The sequence below is a fragment of the Melanerpes formicivorus genome, unplaced genomic scaffold, assembly GCF_026170545.1.
Source record: "Melanerpes formicivorus ecotype bairdi unplaced genomic scaffold, bMelFor1.0.p_v2 SCAF_13, whole genome shotgun sequence".
Taxonomy (NCBI): Eukaryota; Metazoa; Chordata; class Aves; order Piciformes; family Picidae; genus Melanerpes; species Melanerpes formicivorus.
Genome location: NW_027142365.1, coordinates 526,458 through 544,121, shown reverse-complemented (window position 1 = coordinate 544,121; position 17,664 = coordinate 526,458). Strand labels below are relative to the sequence as shown.

The 17,664-nt window shown below is 47.8% G+C and overlaps 1 protein-coding gene across 5 annotated transcripts in view; it reads left to right on the top strand.

The window, feature by feature from the left end:
- Positions 1-9,500: 9,500 nt before the first annotated feature.
- The window catches only part of DIP2C (disco interacting protein 2 homolog C), a 223,146-nt gene continuing 214,982 nt past the window's right edge, over positions 9,501-17,664 (top strand). For 2 of the 5 annotated variants that reach the window (XM_068145742.1, XM_068145740.1), the window contains exon 1: positions 9,503-10,002. In XM_068145742.1, coding sequence (XP_068001843.1) covers positions 9,918-10,002 — 85 coding nt within the window. In that variant the 5' untranslated portion in view covers positions 9,503-9,917. Of the gene's footprint in view, positions 10,003-17,664 lie in introns of all 5 variants that reach the window. The other 3 variants (XM_068145741.1, XM_068145744.1, XM_068145745.1) reach the window with 3 other exon arrangements.

The following is a 17,664-nucleotide window of genomic DNA, read 5'->3' as shown; positions in this document are numbered from 1 at the left end:
GTCTCTGACCACTACCCAACTATCTTTTGTCAGGCTGCAGGAACATCAGCGGTGGGTCCCTGGCCGCGCACTGCACTGCTTGGAGCACCAAGTCGCCACCAGAGAGCGCCCTTCCAGACCTTTCCCTCACACAGCACAGTGCCTGAGCTCCAGCCCCGAGGTGAGCTCCTTGTGATCCGTACAGACCTGCTTCAGCGGTGAGCAGCTTAAGCAGAGCTGCTGTGTAAAGCTGGCATCTGCTGGAGCCTGCTGTCCATTGTGTCCCTTAGCCTGAATTCAAAAGTATGTCAGTAGTACATTTTCTATCCTTGCATGAGAACTCCAGATTAGGCTTGAAACACAATTTGTGTGGCTTGACCACTGAGACTGAGCACTTGGGACCATTGATGCAATGTTTCATATGGGGCCAGAAGCAGACAGGTACCAAGCCTTGGGCAAGTGAGTGCTAGGAGGCAAGCTTAAGTAAACAAAGAGTTCCATTATGATGTTTTCTGCAACCTTGTGATGAAGCAAAGTCACAAACTCGCTCCTGCAAGTTTCCCACAGTTGTTGTTTTACCCCCTTTCCTGGCTTGGTATTTATTTTCTCCACCTGTGATAGCTTGAAATTATAACTGCAAAGATCATCACAATCACAGAATGATAGGAATTGGAAGGGACCTCTGGAGACCATCTGGTCCAGTCTCCCCACCAGAGCAGGCTCACGGCCTTCCAGTGCTTGCTTTCTCATGGCTGTTGGCTCTGTTGAGGATGACAAGGAAAACCAAGGGTATGCTGTCCTCACACACCTCTCAGGATGTCTGACAGAGACACACCACTCTGGAAAAGCTGCTGATCATCTGGAATCTTCAAGAATCCCATTTTAAAAGTGAATCATGTAACTAGAAGCAAGAAGGAAAGATGCTTGTTGTCAGAAGATAGCTGAAGTGTCCTCAGAACCAATCGCTTGAAGTGCTCGAACAAACCCCAATCCAATGGCAGTTTCTGAGCTGTTTCCCCTGGCCCTGGCCACATGCTGCAGGCTGGACTGGGGTTTGCATGTTAATTTTTTTGGACTGGTTTTTGCACGTTCAGTCTTGCTGATAGTACTCAGAAACCTCTTGCTGTGTGGGTAGGATTAGTGCAAGATGGTGCTGCTGCAAATACAGCTTGCTTGCTGCAAGAGAGATGGCAAATTGTTTCACATGTTCACTAAGCTATACCCTGCTACGCGTGTGTCAAACCATGTTCAGAAGTGGTTATTTCAGTGCACCGAGAGCATGAATTACAGCCCAGGCTTCATAAAGACAGCCCAAGATGTGTCCACCAGAAGGGGAGAGAGCACAGGTTACGACACAGCTTACCGAGTCGCTGCAGACTGGCTGAGCCCCTGCAGCTAGGCATGTAGGTGCCCTTCACCTGTGGCAGGTGTGAAGTGAAACTGTGCAGAACTGATTAACCAGCTGGCAGGAGTCAGCATGTGCTCCATGAGAGTGGTCCAGCTGATGTTCAGCAGTCTGTCCAACCAGAAGTCACATTCTTTGCAGAATGGACTCCTACCACTGCTGTGTTTTGGGCTCAGTGAAAATAAGCTGCTTCAGCACCCTCAAGCTCCTGTCCTGGGAAAGAAGGGAGTGCTTGGCACTGTTTGCTTCAAGGCTGCCAGCCCCTGTGCTGGTAGCTCAGTTGTGTGTTTGAGACATAGATCTCCAGAGGTCTTTACAGGTTACTCTGAGCTGTAGGGGTGCTGAATGCCACATCTTACTGTGGGTTTAATGGGACCCAGAAAACCTCAGCTCTTCTGGAAGGAGTCTTGAATCTACTGACATTAGATACAGGAAATGTTTTTTTCCTTCTACCAATTACTCAGGATGTCAGGTCAGCATCTCAGTGTCAGGAATGGCAGACAACATTCCAAAAGCCATTCTCCTCCTGTCTGCACTAGAGCAGTCTTTACACAAAGTGAGCAGGGCAAACAGGGTATGCTGATATAACTGCTGCTGGTTTACAAAGGCAGCAGAGGCTATCTCCACTGAGCTGTTACCTTGTCACTGGGCAGCACAACGATTTTTGTTCTCCAAAGGGAGATGTGTAACTTGATAACTGAATGCTCCTAAGGATTTGGAAATACCCGGAGCACCAACAACCCTGAGAAGCATTCAGGTTTCAGGGCTTCTTCCCTGACCTTTTGGATGTTACTGAGCATGGATTGATTTTTGTATGAAAAAACTCATATCAAATAACCCACTTTTGTAAGAGACATAGCCAAATATCAGCATATTAAACTCTGTACGAAGGTTTGTGGTGAGCTCCATTCCATGTTCTCATTTTGACTGTTATCTGTTCTCTGTTTCCTGACCCTGCACCTAGTTCATCCTCCCACAATAGACAAAACCCTAGCTGGAAGCAGTGGCTGCTTACTGGCTCCCTAAGAAAAACTCAGGCCCTTAATGTACCACCAATTACAGTCAGAATTATCTATGGATTATTGTAATGGTTTATTGGCATGCCAGTGAACTAAGGACCTTGGCTTATTTGTATCATTTAGGTCTGTAAGATGAAAAAGGTTGGGGAATGTCACTCCTAATAACAATCACCATCCAGATTTGTGAAAAGGCTAAATGGTCTGGATGTCATTTCCATGACACAGATTCCACACAACAAGACATAATCCTGGAAGCACAGGAACCTCTGAGTTGATCACAGAACTGATAGCCGAGCAATTCAGGAATTTGTAAATGCCACTTCGTTCCCAGCGGTGATTTGCCCTTCATGAGCTGTCACTGCACTGCACAGGTCATTTTCCCCCTGATTTATGCCTTTCCATGAATGTATCTGTCATAGCTAGCACCCAGCCACTACTTCCTTCCCTGAGCAGCACCATCTTGGAAGTATTTTCCCCCAAAAAACATAAACCCAGAAACGCTTGTCCAGAGTGGACACAGTGTGATGGATGAAAGAGGCAACTTCCCAGAAACCAAACTGAAGGGAGGTTGTCTCTGGTGTGCCCAGAGAACGAGGTCTTTGCTACGTGGAAGAATACACCAGCTTGCTACCATCTGTGTCTCCATCCCGCAAAGGCACTCAGACAAGCCAGCGACCGACTGCTCCAGCTGAAGAGATGCTAATGTCCTGCTCCCACACACCTGTGGAGCTGTCACAGCAGGAGTTTTTTCAGATGGACTCACAGAAAGCACTATAAAAAAACCCTGGAGCTACCTCACCTGTGCTGAGTCCAGAATCACAGCTCAGAGAGAGGTGAAACCTGGGAACCTCCGAATCAAACTCTCCCCTGCAGTACAGACTCATCTGTGTGTTTGTTTCCTTTTTCATATACACATAAGAAGGCAAAGGGCACAATTTAATTCTGATGGAAACATATTGTTAAATATTTTTTACCAAAAAGTGACATTTAATGAACTCTCTGTGCAAAAAAGTTTGGGGAAATGGAAAAAATCCTTGAAACCTTCCCCTGGGCAGACTTTATCTAACCAAATTATTTCAAGAGTGCATGACATGAAGTCTTCTCTATCGCAGACAGTTACACCAATTAAACTGGTGGAACCATCCTCAGTTTGGGTGAAGTACTTTTACTTCATCTTAGCTTTGATTTGCTCCCAAGTGATGCAAACTAACTGACATAATCCCAGTTTAATTTGAAATGAAAGTGTTTTAGATAAGTTTGAACTGAAACTGCTTGGAATCAGCCTGTGAGGTACTCCCATGTGATCTGGAGACCTCATTTCAAAATAAAGGCCTTCATATACAGATTTGTACCACAGATCTCCAAAGGCTTGAATTTCATCCCATCCAATTAGTTCCCTCCTTATTATCACCCAGACAAACCTGTGCTCCTTTGCACAGCTGCTCTCAGTGGTTCAGCACTACCTACCTCTGATAAGGCTGCAAGAGTCCTCCTGAAGTGATGCAAGGGAGCTTTTCAATGGTCAGTAAATAGAACAGTTAAAAATCAGACTAAGGAGCAGTAGAGCAAGAAAAGAGAACAAAGCAAGATCAGAACACGTGACCGAAAGATTACCGTGGTGTTCTTGGGGCACAGTCTTGCCCTGCTTGGAAAAGCCAAGCCATGAGGCAGTGTTAAAATCCCAGAAAGGGAAATGCTGTCCTTATTTGTGGTGAAAGGAGAAGGAGATACTGGAGGCATTCTAATGCATTGACTTGTCTGAAGTTATTAAGTACTTCTGCTTTCTTAGATTGCTGAAGAACTGGTGCGCTCCAGATAAACACAGTACCTGTGGCACTCATGGCACGTCCAAGGGGGACCCACAAGCACTGCTGAAGGACTGCTCCTCACAGAACCTGAGGAAGGTAAGTAAATGTTGTTCTCTTTCTACATGGCTAGATGTGACTCCATTCTCTGGATGATGATGACCCAGAGACATTACGTGATTTCCCTGTCAGCTCCAATGCCCCTGGAAGCCAACAGAACTTAGATGTCTGTACTTAGAAGCATTAAAAAAATGAAGAAAGAAGTAATTTTAAACTTGGAGCTGAAGTTCCCAGCTGTCAATCCTGACCTGAATTTCCTGAACTACTTAAAACCCAAATGTAAAAGCTTGTCACTGGAAGTTAAACAGTACAGGGATGATTAATCTGAGTCGGTGGCATGGGGTTGCAGGCCAGTGATGTTGTGTTTGTGGAGTTTCAGTCTTTTCTGGTAAGAATAGCTCCCAGGGCCAGAGAGAAGGGGGGGTAGGAAGCACTGTCTACTGTTATTAAAATGGTCCACTGATCTCATGCCTCTAAGGAGGCTCAGACGAATAAATAGTCAAACATTAACCTTTTTAGCGTAGAAAGGAAAGGAAAACATCCACACACAATGCAAAGCAGTAATACAGGGAGCCACCCTCTGCAGCTCGATGGGGCTGCTCAGCCATGTGGTGCCCCTCCACTGCCAGATGTGGCTGCTCATAGTGGCACTCATTTGCCCACTTTTGTCATGGGCACTGAGCACTGTTTCTGTGTTTGAAGGGTACACTTTAGTTCATCAATTCTCTGCCTGGTGAGGACCGAATCAGTGACGTAAGGATTTGCAGAAAGCACGTCGAAGCTCAACAGCTCCTGCTGGGCGGTTTGTTTCCAGCGCTGAATTAGTTAATGACAACAACAAAACCCAGACAAAGCCGCAAATAGGAAGCTCCTCTCGTGTGCTGCCAGAGGCAGAGGTAGCACTAAGTCGCACACCTGAAATCCGAACTGGGGATGTGGCTTCAGGCTGGAGTCTTTGCCTGACAGGCCGTGGCATATAGGGCCCAGGGTTTGCATTCAGGAGCCAGGTAAGGAAACGGCATGCAGGGAAGAGGCCTTTGGGGTCCTTTCAGCAAGCGCTTGCCACGTAAGCCCTGGTAGGATACTTTTGCAACGGGTGGTGAGAATAGCTTTTGCAGGGTTAAGTTTTAACACAGCAGCAAGCCAGCTCATTCAGGAAAAGTATTTCTCCAGAGAAATTTTAGTACAGGTCTCTGCAGTTTTTTCCTGGATTTAGCAATTCCTAGAAGACTTCTGGCCACAGAGAAGCTGGCATTGCAAACTGAACAGAGAGAAATGCTGGAGGACATCCTTCAGAGCATCACAGAGAGACTGGACAGATGAAATGACTCCTGAGATAAAAACAAGGATGGAAGTTTCAGATTAGATTTTCTCAAAGAACTTTCCCTACAAAAAGAGTTCAGAGGTGAAGAGCCTGTTCAGAATGAGGCAAGGATCTTGGGACAGCCAGGAGGTGCATCCTGAATGTTGGCTTCCCAGAGGGCAGCCCTGAGTTTACACTATGTTTGCTGAAGGCTATCCAAAATGTACACTGGCCTTTTGGAAGAAGTCTTTAGATCCTGTTGAGCCAACACCAAGGTGCCCAGAATAAGAAGAGCTAAGACCTAAGACGGAATCAATTCTTACCTGTTCGTACTTAGTCAATTTCCATTCCTACATGGATTGTGATGCTGAAGTGATGGCACAGCACTGTTCTCTCAAAAGGCAAATTACTGCTTAAGAAAATGAAGGGCTTTCTAGCTTCCAGAAGGAGAGAATCAATTACTTTATGCAGTTAATTAGTGAGATCTGTAATTGACCTCAGAACAAGATTCAAGGTTTTTTATTTTATGTTTTGGTTGCTGCGTAAGAAAAAAGTGAAGGTGGTTCCATAGGCCTCGTGACAGAGGCTCAGAATATCTCCACTGCTGTACAGATGGGTCATTGGGATGTGGCAGCAAGGAACTATTCTTGCTTCCAAGAGTCGCACCTTGGTGACATAAATGCTCCCGGTTTCACTGGTGGTAAACTGTCTCCCTTCTCTGCTGGGCAAATAGTTCAGGGGAGCTTGAGGAGAGTGTGTTTCTTCTGTAATTGCTGATGCTCCCAGTCACAGCCAAGCGAGGGTCTGGGATATGTATCTGCTATTCTGCAGTAGCAGACTGACATTCCTTCTCCTTGATCATCTTCAAGGAGCTGTGGAACTCTGCTAGGACTACCTCGACCATCCCAAACATTCAGATGTGGAGCATTTTGAATTCTCACAATGCATCATCACTTCAGATGGTAATCTTAATCCTAGTTTTGGGTGACACTAGTCACCTGAAATGGGATTAACCTACTTCAGATAGTTCAAATGGGGAAAAGTTCTCAATGCTTAAAATATTTTTCTCTTTGTAATACAAAATGTTAGTAATTCTTCCTCATTTCCCTAATAATTTCACATTTGTAAAGGACATTTCATGTTTTCTGCCATGAAACCATGAAGAGATTCCAAGGGGGTGTTTATCCCAGTTACAGCAGAAAGACTCTTAAGATGTTTTCCAGGTGTTAAAGGTTATTTTTGCACATTAGTTGAGCAGTAACCTGTTGTGATTTTAATGCTCTTTAGGAAAGGTGAAGATGGGCATCAGAGGGAGGCATCTTAAGTGACAGCATACTACTTAAACTGCTTTTACAATGCACTAACAGCTTTGTATGATATCTTAAAGCAAGGGCCTGACTCTTGGCAACATGGTGTGGCCAAAACCCATGATGTGGTGCAATAACTGGGGGCAAGCTATTAAACATGGTGAGTTCCTGGGCAGACAGCTGCTCTTGCTGTGAGATGCACGGTGCTGTGTATGCGCTGGGAGCTTGCAGCAGCGTGCTGGGGTAGCTCCTGTCTTCAGGTGCCAGTTTCTCGGGTGCTCTGAGCTTGTGAGGGTTGTTGTCAATCCCCAGCTCAAACGATGGAGAGGGATCACTCTTTTTTTGCTTTGGCAGACTGCAAGAGCCCAGCAGACACTTCTCATGGAAATCAAATCAAGTTAAACTGTGTGAGTAAAGGCTTTTTAATATATGTTGGGGTTTTATTATTATTAAAAAAAAAGAAAGATGCATGAAAGTTACTAAAGTGCACAAAATATCGTTGTAAAAAAAAAACCTTCACATTGATAATGACCAACTGTTCCTCTAAGAACAATGGGAATGCAAAGGAGGGAGAGAGATGTTATATATCAGGGGAAATTTTATTTTCTAAGGCTTCCTTTTGCTGTGCAGTACCTCACTTCTAGCCAAGAGAGCATCTTAGCTCAGACCCAATTTCATCAGCTTGTGAGCTAATATGCCAAACTATGTGCAGAAGGAGATCAGGCATTAACTTGATGCACCTGATCAGTGGAGGAAGCTGGATCACCACAAAGCCTTTCCTTGCCTCCACCACACTTGAAAAGCTGCTCTGCAGAAGGCTGATGCTTTCACTCTATTTCATCCTGCAAAACACAACAAACAAACAACGCTGGGGTTCTCCAGTAGCAACCCTGGTTTTCATTGTTTAGGTCTTGACATAAGGCACAAGAAAGACTTGGATAATATTTTGAATGTCTATATTTGAAATATGCAGCACTTAGCAAGAGGTAAAAATCTTCTCCCTGTGTAGCACAGCACTGGGGGAGAGATGTTTGTATAGCCTCAAAGGCAGGTGTGTCACCACACTGCTAAAAGCAATGGCCCTGCTAAGAAGAGGTGAGCCAGAGGTGAGCATCAGAGAGTAGCCCAGGAGAGGTTACCAGAACTCAACATATATGACAATAAACCAAACAGCAGCACTGTAAAATTAAGGCACTTAGTGTGTTTAAGCCTTGTGTATAGAATGCAGCCTGGTTAAAGCATCCCAACCAGTTCTGCCACTGGGCTGGCTGCAGTGATGCTGGCATTGCCCAGGATCTGGGTGTAAGCAGCTCTCCCGAATCTGGGCTGGTCACCAGTCCAAACAGGAGGAACCACCAGCCCCACACACCGCAGGAATTGCTCTGCTGCTGAAGCCAGTTAGCACAGCTGGGAATGTGATGTAATTTGGGTTTGTTCCACAATGTGTTAAAAAATTTCATTCTTTAGTATAGTTGCAGCCTAAGCTTTATCTTTTGAAAATAACTCCTACATCCTTGCTTTGCTTCCACTGTCAGCCAGGGCTGGCCTGGGGATAAGGATGCCTTTTAATTCCTGCTAATGTTGTGTCCCACTAAGACTTGTTCTGCCATTGGGACTCCCAAGCATTTTTGACACGTGGTGTGCTGCTCCTTCCTTCTCCTGAGAGATTCATAAAAAACTCCCAACACCAAACCCTGAACCAAGCCAACCCAAATTAAAAAAGGAAGACAACACATGCAGGGAGAAAAAGACAGAGGATGTGCCTTGGGAAATGTATTTGTTGATCTGAGAGGGAATTTTATTGAATGTTTTCAGAACAGGTCCTTCTGATGCTGGAGCAGGGTAATGCAGAGTACTGGTGGCTCAGTTTATTTTACCATGATCTCCAGATGCAGGCACAGTGTTGGTACACACTGGTGCTGAGCATGAACACACCACAGCGTCAGATCTTACTTTTTAATGAAACATGCACCCAGTGATATATGTGCCACAATTGCTACTGCTACTGAAAATATAATGATTTGGGTTGGAGATGACCCTTAAGGTCACTGAGTCCAACTGTAACCAAATACTGTCAAGATGGCAGAGTGCAGAGAACGTGGGTGAAAATTGGGGTATGCTGAAAGTTGTTCAGCAGGGAAGGGAAGGAAAATGGGGTCGTACTCTTTGTCTTTTTGCTGCTGAACTTCTCCCTGCCTTAGGTAAAAGGGGGACTCGAAGACGTTCTTCCAGGGAGCGCTGTTGGGAGGAATCCATGCTAAGGCACTTCATCGGCCTCACCTTGCAGCCTCTGTAGCCGTGCAAAGCGCTGAAACAAGGTGGCTCCGACCGCGGTAGGGAAGCCGGAGGAACCCACTGCACCCCCGCCCATCCCGGGGCACCCACCGCTACCCTGGGGTGCTGCCCCCGCGGGCATCCCGGGGCGCTGCCTCGCCTTGGAGCCCCTCCGCCGGAGGACCCGGGACGGGCGGGGCGCTCCCGCTGCGTGCCGCTGGCGCTGGGGCGCCCCCTGTGGGCCGGCGGCGCGGTCACGTGGATGTGACAGCGGCGCTGTGCCTGGCCAGCGGCAGTCGCGGCAGCGGCACCGCAGCGCCAGGCGCCGCCGCCAGCCCGAGCCGGGCTCGGAGGAGCGGGCCGGGGCACAGCGAGGCGAGGCGGGAGCCGCCGCCGCCGTCGTGCCGGGCAGCGGGGGTTGGGGGGTGGGTCGGGCCGGGCGCGGCGGGGAGCCGATGCGGAGCGATCGCGGGCGGGCGGCGGGAGCGGCCATGGCGGGGCCCCGCTGAAGGAGGCGGTGAAGGAGGAGGAGGAGAGGGGAGGAGAGGAAAAACCTCCGCATTCCCTCCCTCCGCGCCCCGTCCCCCCCGCCCGGACCGCCCGCCCGCCTCCAGCCCCCCTCCCCCCCGCATGCCCGGCTGAGACCGCGGGGAGGACTCAGCCACCCGCCGCGGCCCCGCCGCCTTCCCTCTCCCCGTTGAGCTGCGGACAAAGGGGGAGAGCGGGCAGCCGGAGGAGGGGAGAGTGCGTCCCCGCCGCGCGAGCATGGCGGACCGCAGCCTGGAGAGCGTGTCCCTGCCGCTGGAGGTGAGGGCCCGGCTGGCCGAGCTGGAGCTGGAGCTCTCCGAAGGTAAAGGGGCGTTGGGGCGGGCCCGGTTCTCGCGCGGGCGGCGGGCGGCGCGGGCGCGCGGCAGCGGAACGGCAGCCCCCGGCCCTCTCCCCCCTGGCGCACCCTCCGCCCTGCGGCCCGCTGGGTGCTGCGGGGCGAGCCCCGGCCCCCGTGCTGCACGGGGGCTTCCTGGCGGTGCATCCCCGGCGCCCACCGGCGGGCTGGCGGAGGGTACCGGCGCGGATGTTTTGTTCTACCTGTGAATTCCCTCTCCGCTCTCTGCCGCGGCGCTGGCGGGGGCGGCAGAGGGGCTCCGGCAGCAGGGCTGGTCGCCCAGCCTCGCAGGCTGTAGTGCGGGAGGTGGAAAAATCCGTGGGGTTATCTCAGAGGGGTTCCCGTCCTGCCAAGGAAATGCAGCTTCGCGGAAATCTGCCGTGTGCCTGCGTGGAGAGGCCCCGGTTTCACCGTGCCGAGGGGCTCGCTGCGGCGTGCGCGCAGTGTGTGTCGACTGCAACGAAATACCCCTTGCTAAGGTCGTTTTGGACAATCCTGCCTAGGTCGGTAGAGGAAACGATTTTTTTTTTTTCCAATTGCGGGATTTATTTGTGTATATATGTGCACATAGATGGATAATTGGAGGCGTGCAGTGATTGTCTTGGCGCGATTGATTCTGATGCGCTGCTGGTTGCCGGGCTGGGAAGGCTCTCATGCAGCCCGCATCTTGCTGCTGCCGTGGCTGGCAGGATGAGCAGGAGCCCCGGCCCGCCCTCCTCTCAGCCTGGCTCCAGCTCCGCGTTTCCATGCCTGTCAGCCCCGGTTAAGGAACGGGAGGCAGGGAGCGATTAGTGTTTGTCAGGATCCTTGGCTGATGGGGATTGAGCGCCCAGAGTGCCATCAGTCTTGGAGGCGATTTTAGTGTATCAGACGTAATCTGTTCCTCCCAGAGGAAGAGAGTAGGGAGTATTTATACACACTGATGCCGGGATTGGCTCCTTCCTCAAATGCGTATCTGCTAGTAGCTGCCCCCCATTCTTGTTAATAACTCTTCCCCCCCCCCCCCCCCCCCCCAAATATCAAGGCTCATTCACCACCGAGAGGTTACAGAGCTTAAGAGAAGGGGCAAATGGCCCAGCGTGTCCCAGATTAGGTATTGGAAGTGGTCGATATATTGAGCTGTCTGTCTGTCTTTCAGTCTTTTTTGTAACGGTTTGTAAGGGCTCTAAGCCAGAAAGTAAAATGTGCTCAGCAGGGCGGAGCCGATGTTGACATTGTATTTTCCTTTTAACACTTTGAGGGTGAAGAGGAGAATGAGTGATTGAAATTGCTTGTGGCTCTCATTTTTATGCCTCCTCCTCCAGGAGGGTGCCCTGGAAACCTAAAATAAGAGGAGTTAAATACAATCTAAGCTTTCTGTGATGCACACCCCGTGGATTGTCCCTTGTCTGTGGTGGTGAGGGTGGGAGGAAGCACCATATATATCATGGCATGCTTACCCTTTTTGCTTTGTGCAGAAGATGCTTCTTGATGTGTATGTACCACATTGTTGTCTGCACACCAACAAGATGCTGATTAAGACGGTTGTTAGTAAATGCTTGTAGAAGACCAAAATAAAACTGGCATAGGCCTTTAATCAGAAAAATGCTAATTCCATATACTAAAGTTGTAATATAGTTTCATGGTGCAGTTTCTGTTGCTGTAAGCATAATCCAAGAAGGCTCTAAGGAAGCAGAACGTGGCTTGCAATTGGACATCTCTATCTGCACTGCTGTAACTTCCCTGCAGTTAGAGCTGGAATGAATTTAAACCACTGACAATATCTTCTGTTTCACTGATGTTACACCCAGCAGACAGCATGGCTTGTGTTTCCTGACTGTTACAGCTTAAGCAAGATCAGTTAAAACTGGGAGGTGGTTGGAGAAAGGGTCAGTATCCTTATTTCAGAGTCTTCCCCCAATGGCTGAATTGATGTAATCTTAGTCAAGTGGCTGACAGTGATCAGTGCCTGAAACAATGAAATCATTAATTGCTTAAAGCTTCTGCCTGTAGGCACCTGCTTTGCAACTCCTGGCCTGTTCCCAGAACTAATACCTGCAGGTAGTGGGGTCAGAAATACGTGCAGCTGTTTTGTGCTGTGGAAGATTAGCCATGCTCTGGTCATGCTGACTCCTAGTTACGTGGTTTTTGAGGCCAGTTGGTGCATCTTCATGCCCTGAACCTTATGTATGTGCTTAACTTGAGTGCAGTGAGCCCCTCCACTGGCTTCAGCGGAATGCTTTCACTGGGGTACACCTGTGCATGTGTGTGCATAAAACGTCAGGAGGCTGAGGTTTGGCACTTGTCGTGCTCATGACATGTGAAGGTATCTCTGCTGCCTTTATGAAGCAGGAAGTTGCTGAAGGCAGTAGACAGGCAGCTGTCTACTTAAACATGTCTCTGGGGCTCATCAATAACAATGGGAGCTGACTGCCTGATGTAAATTCTGCCCTTTTAAAAAGTGCTTTCCTCAGACTGACTAAGAAAAGTTTTTCCAAGTTCTTGATGGCTGAATTGGTTTATTGTATTGTTTGTGAGCAGAAGCTTTTCAGTCCTGCTGCTGCTGAACGCTGTGTGTCTCACAGCTGTTGTTTGTACCCAAGCAACCCACATACTCTGGTGCCAAACCCTGTGATGGACGGTGCAACTTTAGGAATGTCTTCTGAGACAAAGCTGCTGCTTTGTGGAGATAGAGGGAAGCAGCAGCAGGGTTATTGCAAGATCATGTCTTGCCTGTGAGCTAAAGCTGTCTGCTTCCTAGCTCCTGGAGGTGTCTTGTGCGATTGTGTGGATCCTGCCCACATAGTGCATCTCTAAAACCCAAGGTAAAAGATCTGGTGTCTGTGTGACCAGACCACTAGTTACTGTGTCAGTAGCACAGCAGGCACAGAGCAGATGTTGTAATTACAGTCTTCACTGGCAGTCATCATACATTTAAATTTGGCCATGATATTTCCCCCTGCTCCCTTGTAGCCAAATTCTGAGTTCCTTGTTAAGCTGTGTGCTGTGCATAAGCTCATGTGTGGCAGGGATGCCTGCTGGCAGGCAAAGCTCAGGAAGTGGCTGCAGGACAGCTAGCATGTGCTTTTTAGAAGACAGGACAAAGGGCCTGGTTTTGGGTAGTATTTGGGCAGTTCTGCCCTGCTTGTTAGTTGAAAGGGAGGAGCAGCTCATCAAGAAGGTGTTTACTTGGTGTTCTACTAAGATCATCTCTGTGGCAATCCTAGCCCGTTGGTTATTGTGGACAAGCCACATGCCTGCTACCTACCCTTTGTTGTGGTCTGAATGGGCTTTTGTTTGTTTGTTTTAGACATAGAGATTGAAAAGGATGCGGATTAGAATAACTATTTTAGATGTTGTTCGCTTCATTACTATAATTTAGAAAGTGAAGATCAGTTGGGATCAGAAAGCTTGGCAGTGCTCTTGCCTGGGTGCTGGTAGTCTGAAGGAGTGAGTGCTGGAGGTAGCCTGGCACTCTGCTATCAGAGTGCTGGGAATGGCTTTCACATTGGCGTGTTGGCATGGAAAGTTCTGCCCAGCTGAAGGCAGCAGTGGCACACTTCTTGACAGTGTTTTCACTTTATTTGGGGAGGAGGAAATACTGCATTTCTCAGAACACAAGGGCACAGGAGCAGTTTAAGTTTCACAGATGTTGAAAGTTGTGGAATCACCCTGGTCCCACCAGATGACGCTTGCTTTGCTGTGTGAGTGGATGTGCCTGAGGCTGGCATGTTACAGACGTGTTCTTTGACACACTAGTGGTTTCCACTGCATGTACTAACGCTGATGTTGCTCAGAACCAGAGCCCTTCTGGGCTGATGCAATCAACATGCCACTCTGCAGTGGTTGGTTCTTTAGGGCTGCTTAGAATTTTATGAGGCTTTAGTTTTCTAACGATGTATAAAATTGTACTGGTGGAAATAGATGAATCATCTTGTTTTTCAGAATAGCTTGGGGGCTGTTAACTGAAGAAGTGATTTAATACAACCAGGAGTCCTGAAATGTGCTGCTTGATTAAAAAAAATACATATTTCTACAACCCCTCCATTCTTAAAAACACTTAAGAGTGTAAAAAACCCCAAACCCTCCTCCAAATAACTGTCTCATTTGCCCCTCAGTGTAAGGATATACAAGGTTTTGTTGCCCTTCCAAATGCTTCCTGAACCAAAATTAATTGGGAAAAGATGTTGGGTAGCTCTTCCAGTATTTTATCCAATTGTCAGGTGGCAGAGCAGAAACACTTAAAAACCCACAGAGGCCACATGGAAAATGTGAAGCCCATCCTATACAGAAACTATTCTACCTATATTCCAAAGTATACCTCCTGGCCTCTTCCATTTTGAACAGAAGAGGCACAGCAGGGTTTGGGTGGTTGTTTTTTTTTGAAGTCTGAGCTTTTCTTCAAAGAGGGTTTTGGGAAAAGTGTCAGCAGCTCCTCAGTGAGTGGTTCCTGCCTCCCAAAGGCACTGGATGTGCACTCAGCTAATTAATTTGGTTCTCTGCTTTTGTTGTGTTGACTGGCATCGTTATATTTGGTAATGCTGTTTGGGTTGATTTTGGCCAGTTTTATTATTGTATTAGGTATAAGTTCTATCCTTTGTCATCTGCATGTAGTCACTAGGTTGGGACCTGAGAACTTTAGTTAGGTGCCTAGTTATTATTTCTCTAACATTTGCCAGCTTATTCTTCAGCCATGGAGAGGTTTCAAAGCGTGGAAGTTTCAGTAACTAGCACACCTCCGTGATTTGGGACACGAAGTCATCCTTGAATTCACTGCTAGTGCTCTGCTTAGCAAGTGGGTATCACCTGTGCAGTGACAGAGTGTTAATACTTTCTGAGTTCAGGTGAGAAATGAGCTAAGAAATTCAATGCTCACTTGCCTCTTAGTTTCTGAGCTGTTAGGGTGCAGTTAGCTCACGTTTTCCGTTCTTTTTCTGGCCATGGACTAATTTACTCAGAATACATAGAGCTGAAATTTGTATGTAACTTACCTGCAAGACCTTTAAGAAGATACACCAAATCCACGGGAATTGTGATAAAATCAAGAGTGCTGGCAACAGAAACTTCTTTGTAAGCTCAAGATCCGAATCGGCTGTTTTGTTTCTTGGGTGGTGCTCGAACGTGGGAAGGGCAGTAAGGCGATTAGGTAACAAGCCTGTTAAATTCACTCATGAGTTGCTAACAATTTGCATTTTAAGGCCCTGGACTTTGAAGGTTTTTATTACCTACCTACTTCACTGTGCTGTTTAGACTAAAGGGCTTTTAATGGGTGGAGTGGTGTCGAAAGGATTCTCCGTCACTCATTCAGCTGAAGTACTTTGTAATGCCTTGTAAAACAGAGTATGCAAATCTCCAGGATGTTCGCAGAAAAGCTGTCCCGAAGGCATGCTGTAAATGCACCTTTATTGCCAGCTCCTGTTGAGCAGCATCAGTGCCCAAAGGTTACACTTAACAGATCGCTCGGATGATCTTTACTGTGTTACACAACAGACAAACTCGACAAACTTCTCCCAAGCGTGTGTGAAAATTGCCAGCGGGGTGTCAGTGTTTTCGGCAAGGCAGGCAGCTAGCGGTGCGTTTGCAAGGAGAGCAGGCTTTGTACGGAGCTGCCCTTTGAAGCTGCGGGGTGCAGCTGGGTGCCCCCCAGCTCTGCTTCCCTTTGCCAAGCGAACAGCGCGCTGTGGAGCTATGGTTGTGAATCAGCCTGCTGCTTTTCTCTGGTATTGACCTGTCTTGCTTACTCCTGGATGAGGGGAGTGCTGTTATTTTGATTGGAATAGTCTTCATTCTAGCAATCCAAACATCATTTGGTATTGAAGGATTTCAGATTTAGCACACCTCTTTCCTTTGTGCTTTAATTTTTCTCAGGGAAAAATATTTTCCTGTTGTATAAAAGGCAGATATAATAAACTCATTTTTGATGCAGGCTTTGGATTGGGAGCAGCGGAAAGATTGATGTTTCTCTGAAGGGACATCGATAGGCTTCTTCAGGTTTTCCTAGCTCAGAATGGCTGTTTGTGGTGTGGCACAGGGAATCCTAAATGCACCGTAGCTCATCTACACTTAAAAATGCACTGCCTGTGCTTTGCTTTCTGAAGAGGCTGTTTGTGCAACGCGTCAAGCAGGACAGGGTTTTTAAAAATAACTGCTTTAATTCCCCAGCAACTGTCAGACAAGATGACTCACTGCAGCATGAGAATTCACCACAGCACATCACAGATTTGACACAACCTCCTAATCCATGTAAAATTATACATGTATATTCCCCTACCTTCATTTTTGCCAAACTCCTGATGATCCCATTCTGCCTTTTTTCCCCCACCCCCGTCTTCTGGAGAACCTCTTTGCAATCAGTAGTTCCAGCTATCTTTTCCTGGTTTGGCAAGAGACTTTTCTGATCCTCAGCAGCAGCTCCAGGTTCCTTCTTTGGCTGGGGCGGTGTGGGGGTCATTCTCCAAGCGTGGTTCCTCTCCGCAGGGTTGTTTCTGACCTTTCCTTGCGTTACTGGGGTGACATACACTGCAAAATGGGAATGGACTTCAGGGGATTCCACTGGGTGGAATGCAGCAGGGAATTGCTCATTTTAAGCCTGTGTAAATCAGTCAGGAGTTTCTCAGTACTCTTAGCTAGGGCTTGTAGTTGCCAGCTAGGATGAAGTATCACTTTAAAATGTGTGTGAAGCATAGTGGGGACATCATGTTCTTGTGCAGGAAAAAAGCAAGTATAGGAACAAGAGTACTCAAAGCAACTGAACTTGAGACAGGTGAGAAGAAGACCATGGCCTGGAGCCTCTGACTGCAGAAGAGGAGGCTTCTGCCCTAAAACTTTGTGGAGTCCCTACTAGAGCAGCCTGTGCATGGTTCTCAGGGGATGGCTGAAGGCATGCTGTGGTGCTTCTTGTAGTCCCTTCTCTGACAACAGAGTTAAGTTGTTGGTCCTTGGTGGTTGGATGAGAGAGCCTATTGACCTGGTAGCCTGCAGTGGTCTGAGAAGCCTTCAGGTGTGGGTAATTGTCACCTTGTTTAGCAGCAGAGGGTAGCAGTGAAAAGCCTGTCCTGTCTGGTCTCCACCATCTCTTTGAAGAATATTGTGTTAAATGGTTGGGTGGCTAGAGGAAGACAGAATTCTTCCAAAGTCTGGTGGTAACTCGGGAGGGAAGGTGTTCCCTAAGACTTTTGAAGGGGCTGTTTGATATGCAGAGGCTGACCTGAGCAGTCAGTGCTATCTTCTTTGGATGCTTGATTGTTTTTATGTGAAGGGATTCTTCATGTTGTGTGCTTCTATGGAAGTGAAAAAGGATGTTAGGACCTATGTTTAATTGTGTTTCTCCCTGGATCCAGGAAGCACACTTCCACACTAACACCTGCAGTGTCCTCATTTGAATCTTGGCTTGATCTGTATCTAAGATGAAGACAGCAAAAGTAGATCTTGTAAGTCTGTTCTGGTAGGAGCCTGGAAGACATCTCTTGACAAGCTCTATGACAAATGCTGAAGTGTAAAGCCATGGAGCTGCTTTTGCACTCTTAAGCTGCTGGTTGAAAGTCTGCCCAGACTAGCAAAAAATGAGAGACTTCTCCTTGGCTTGGAGGCCCAAAGGAAGTGTGCTGACATGCTTTTCTGTAGAGTGTGCATGTCCATGTCTCCACAAAC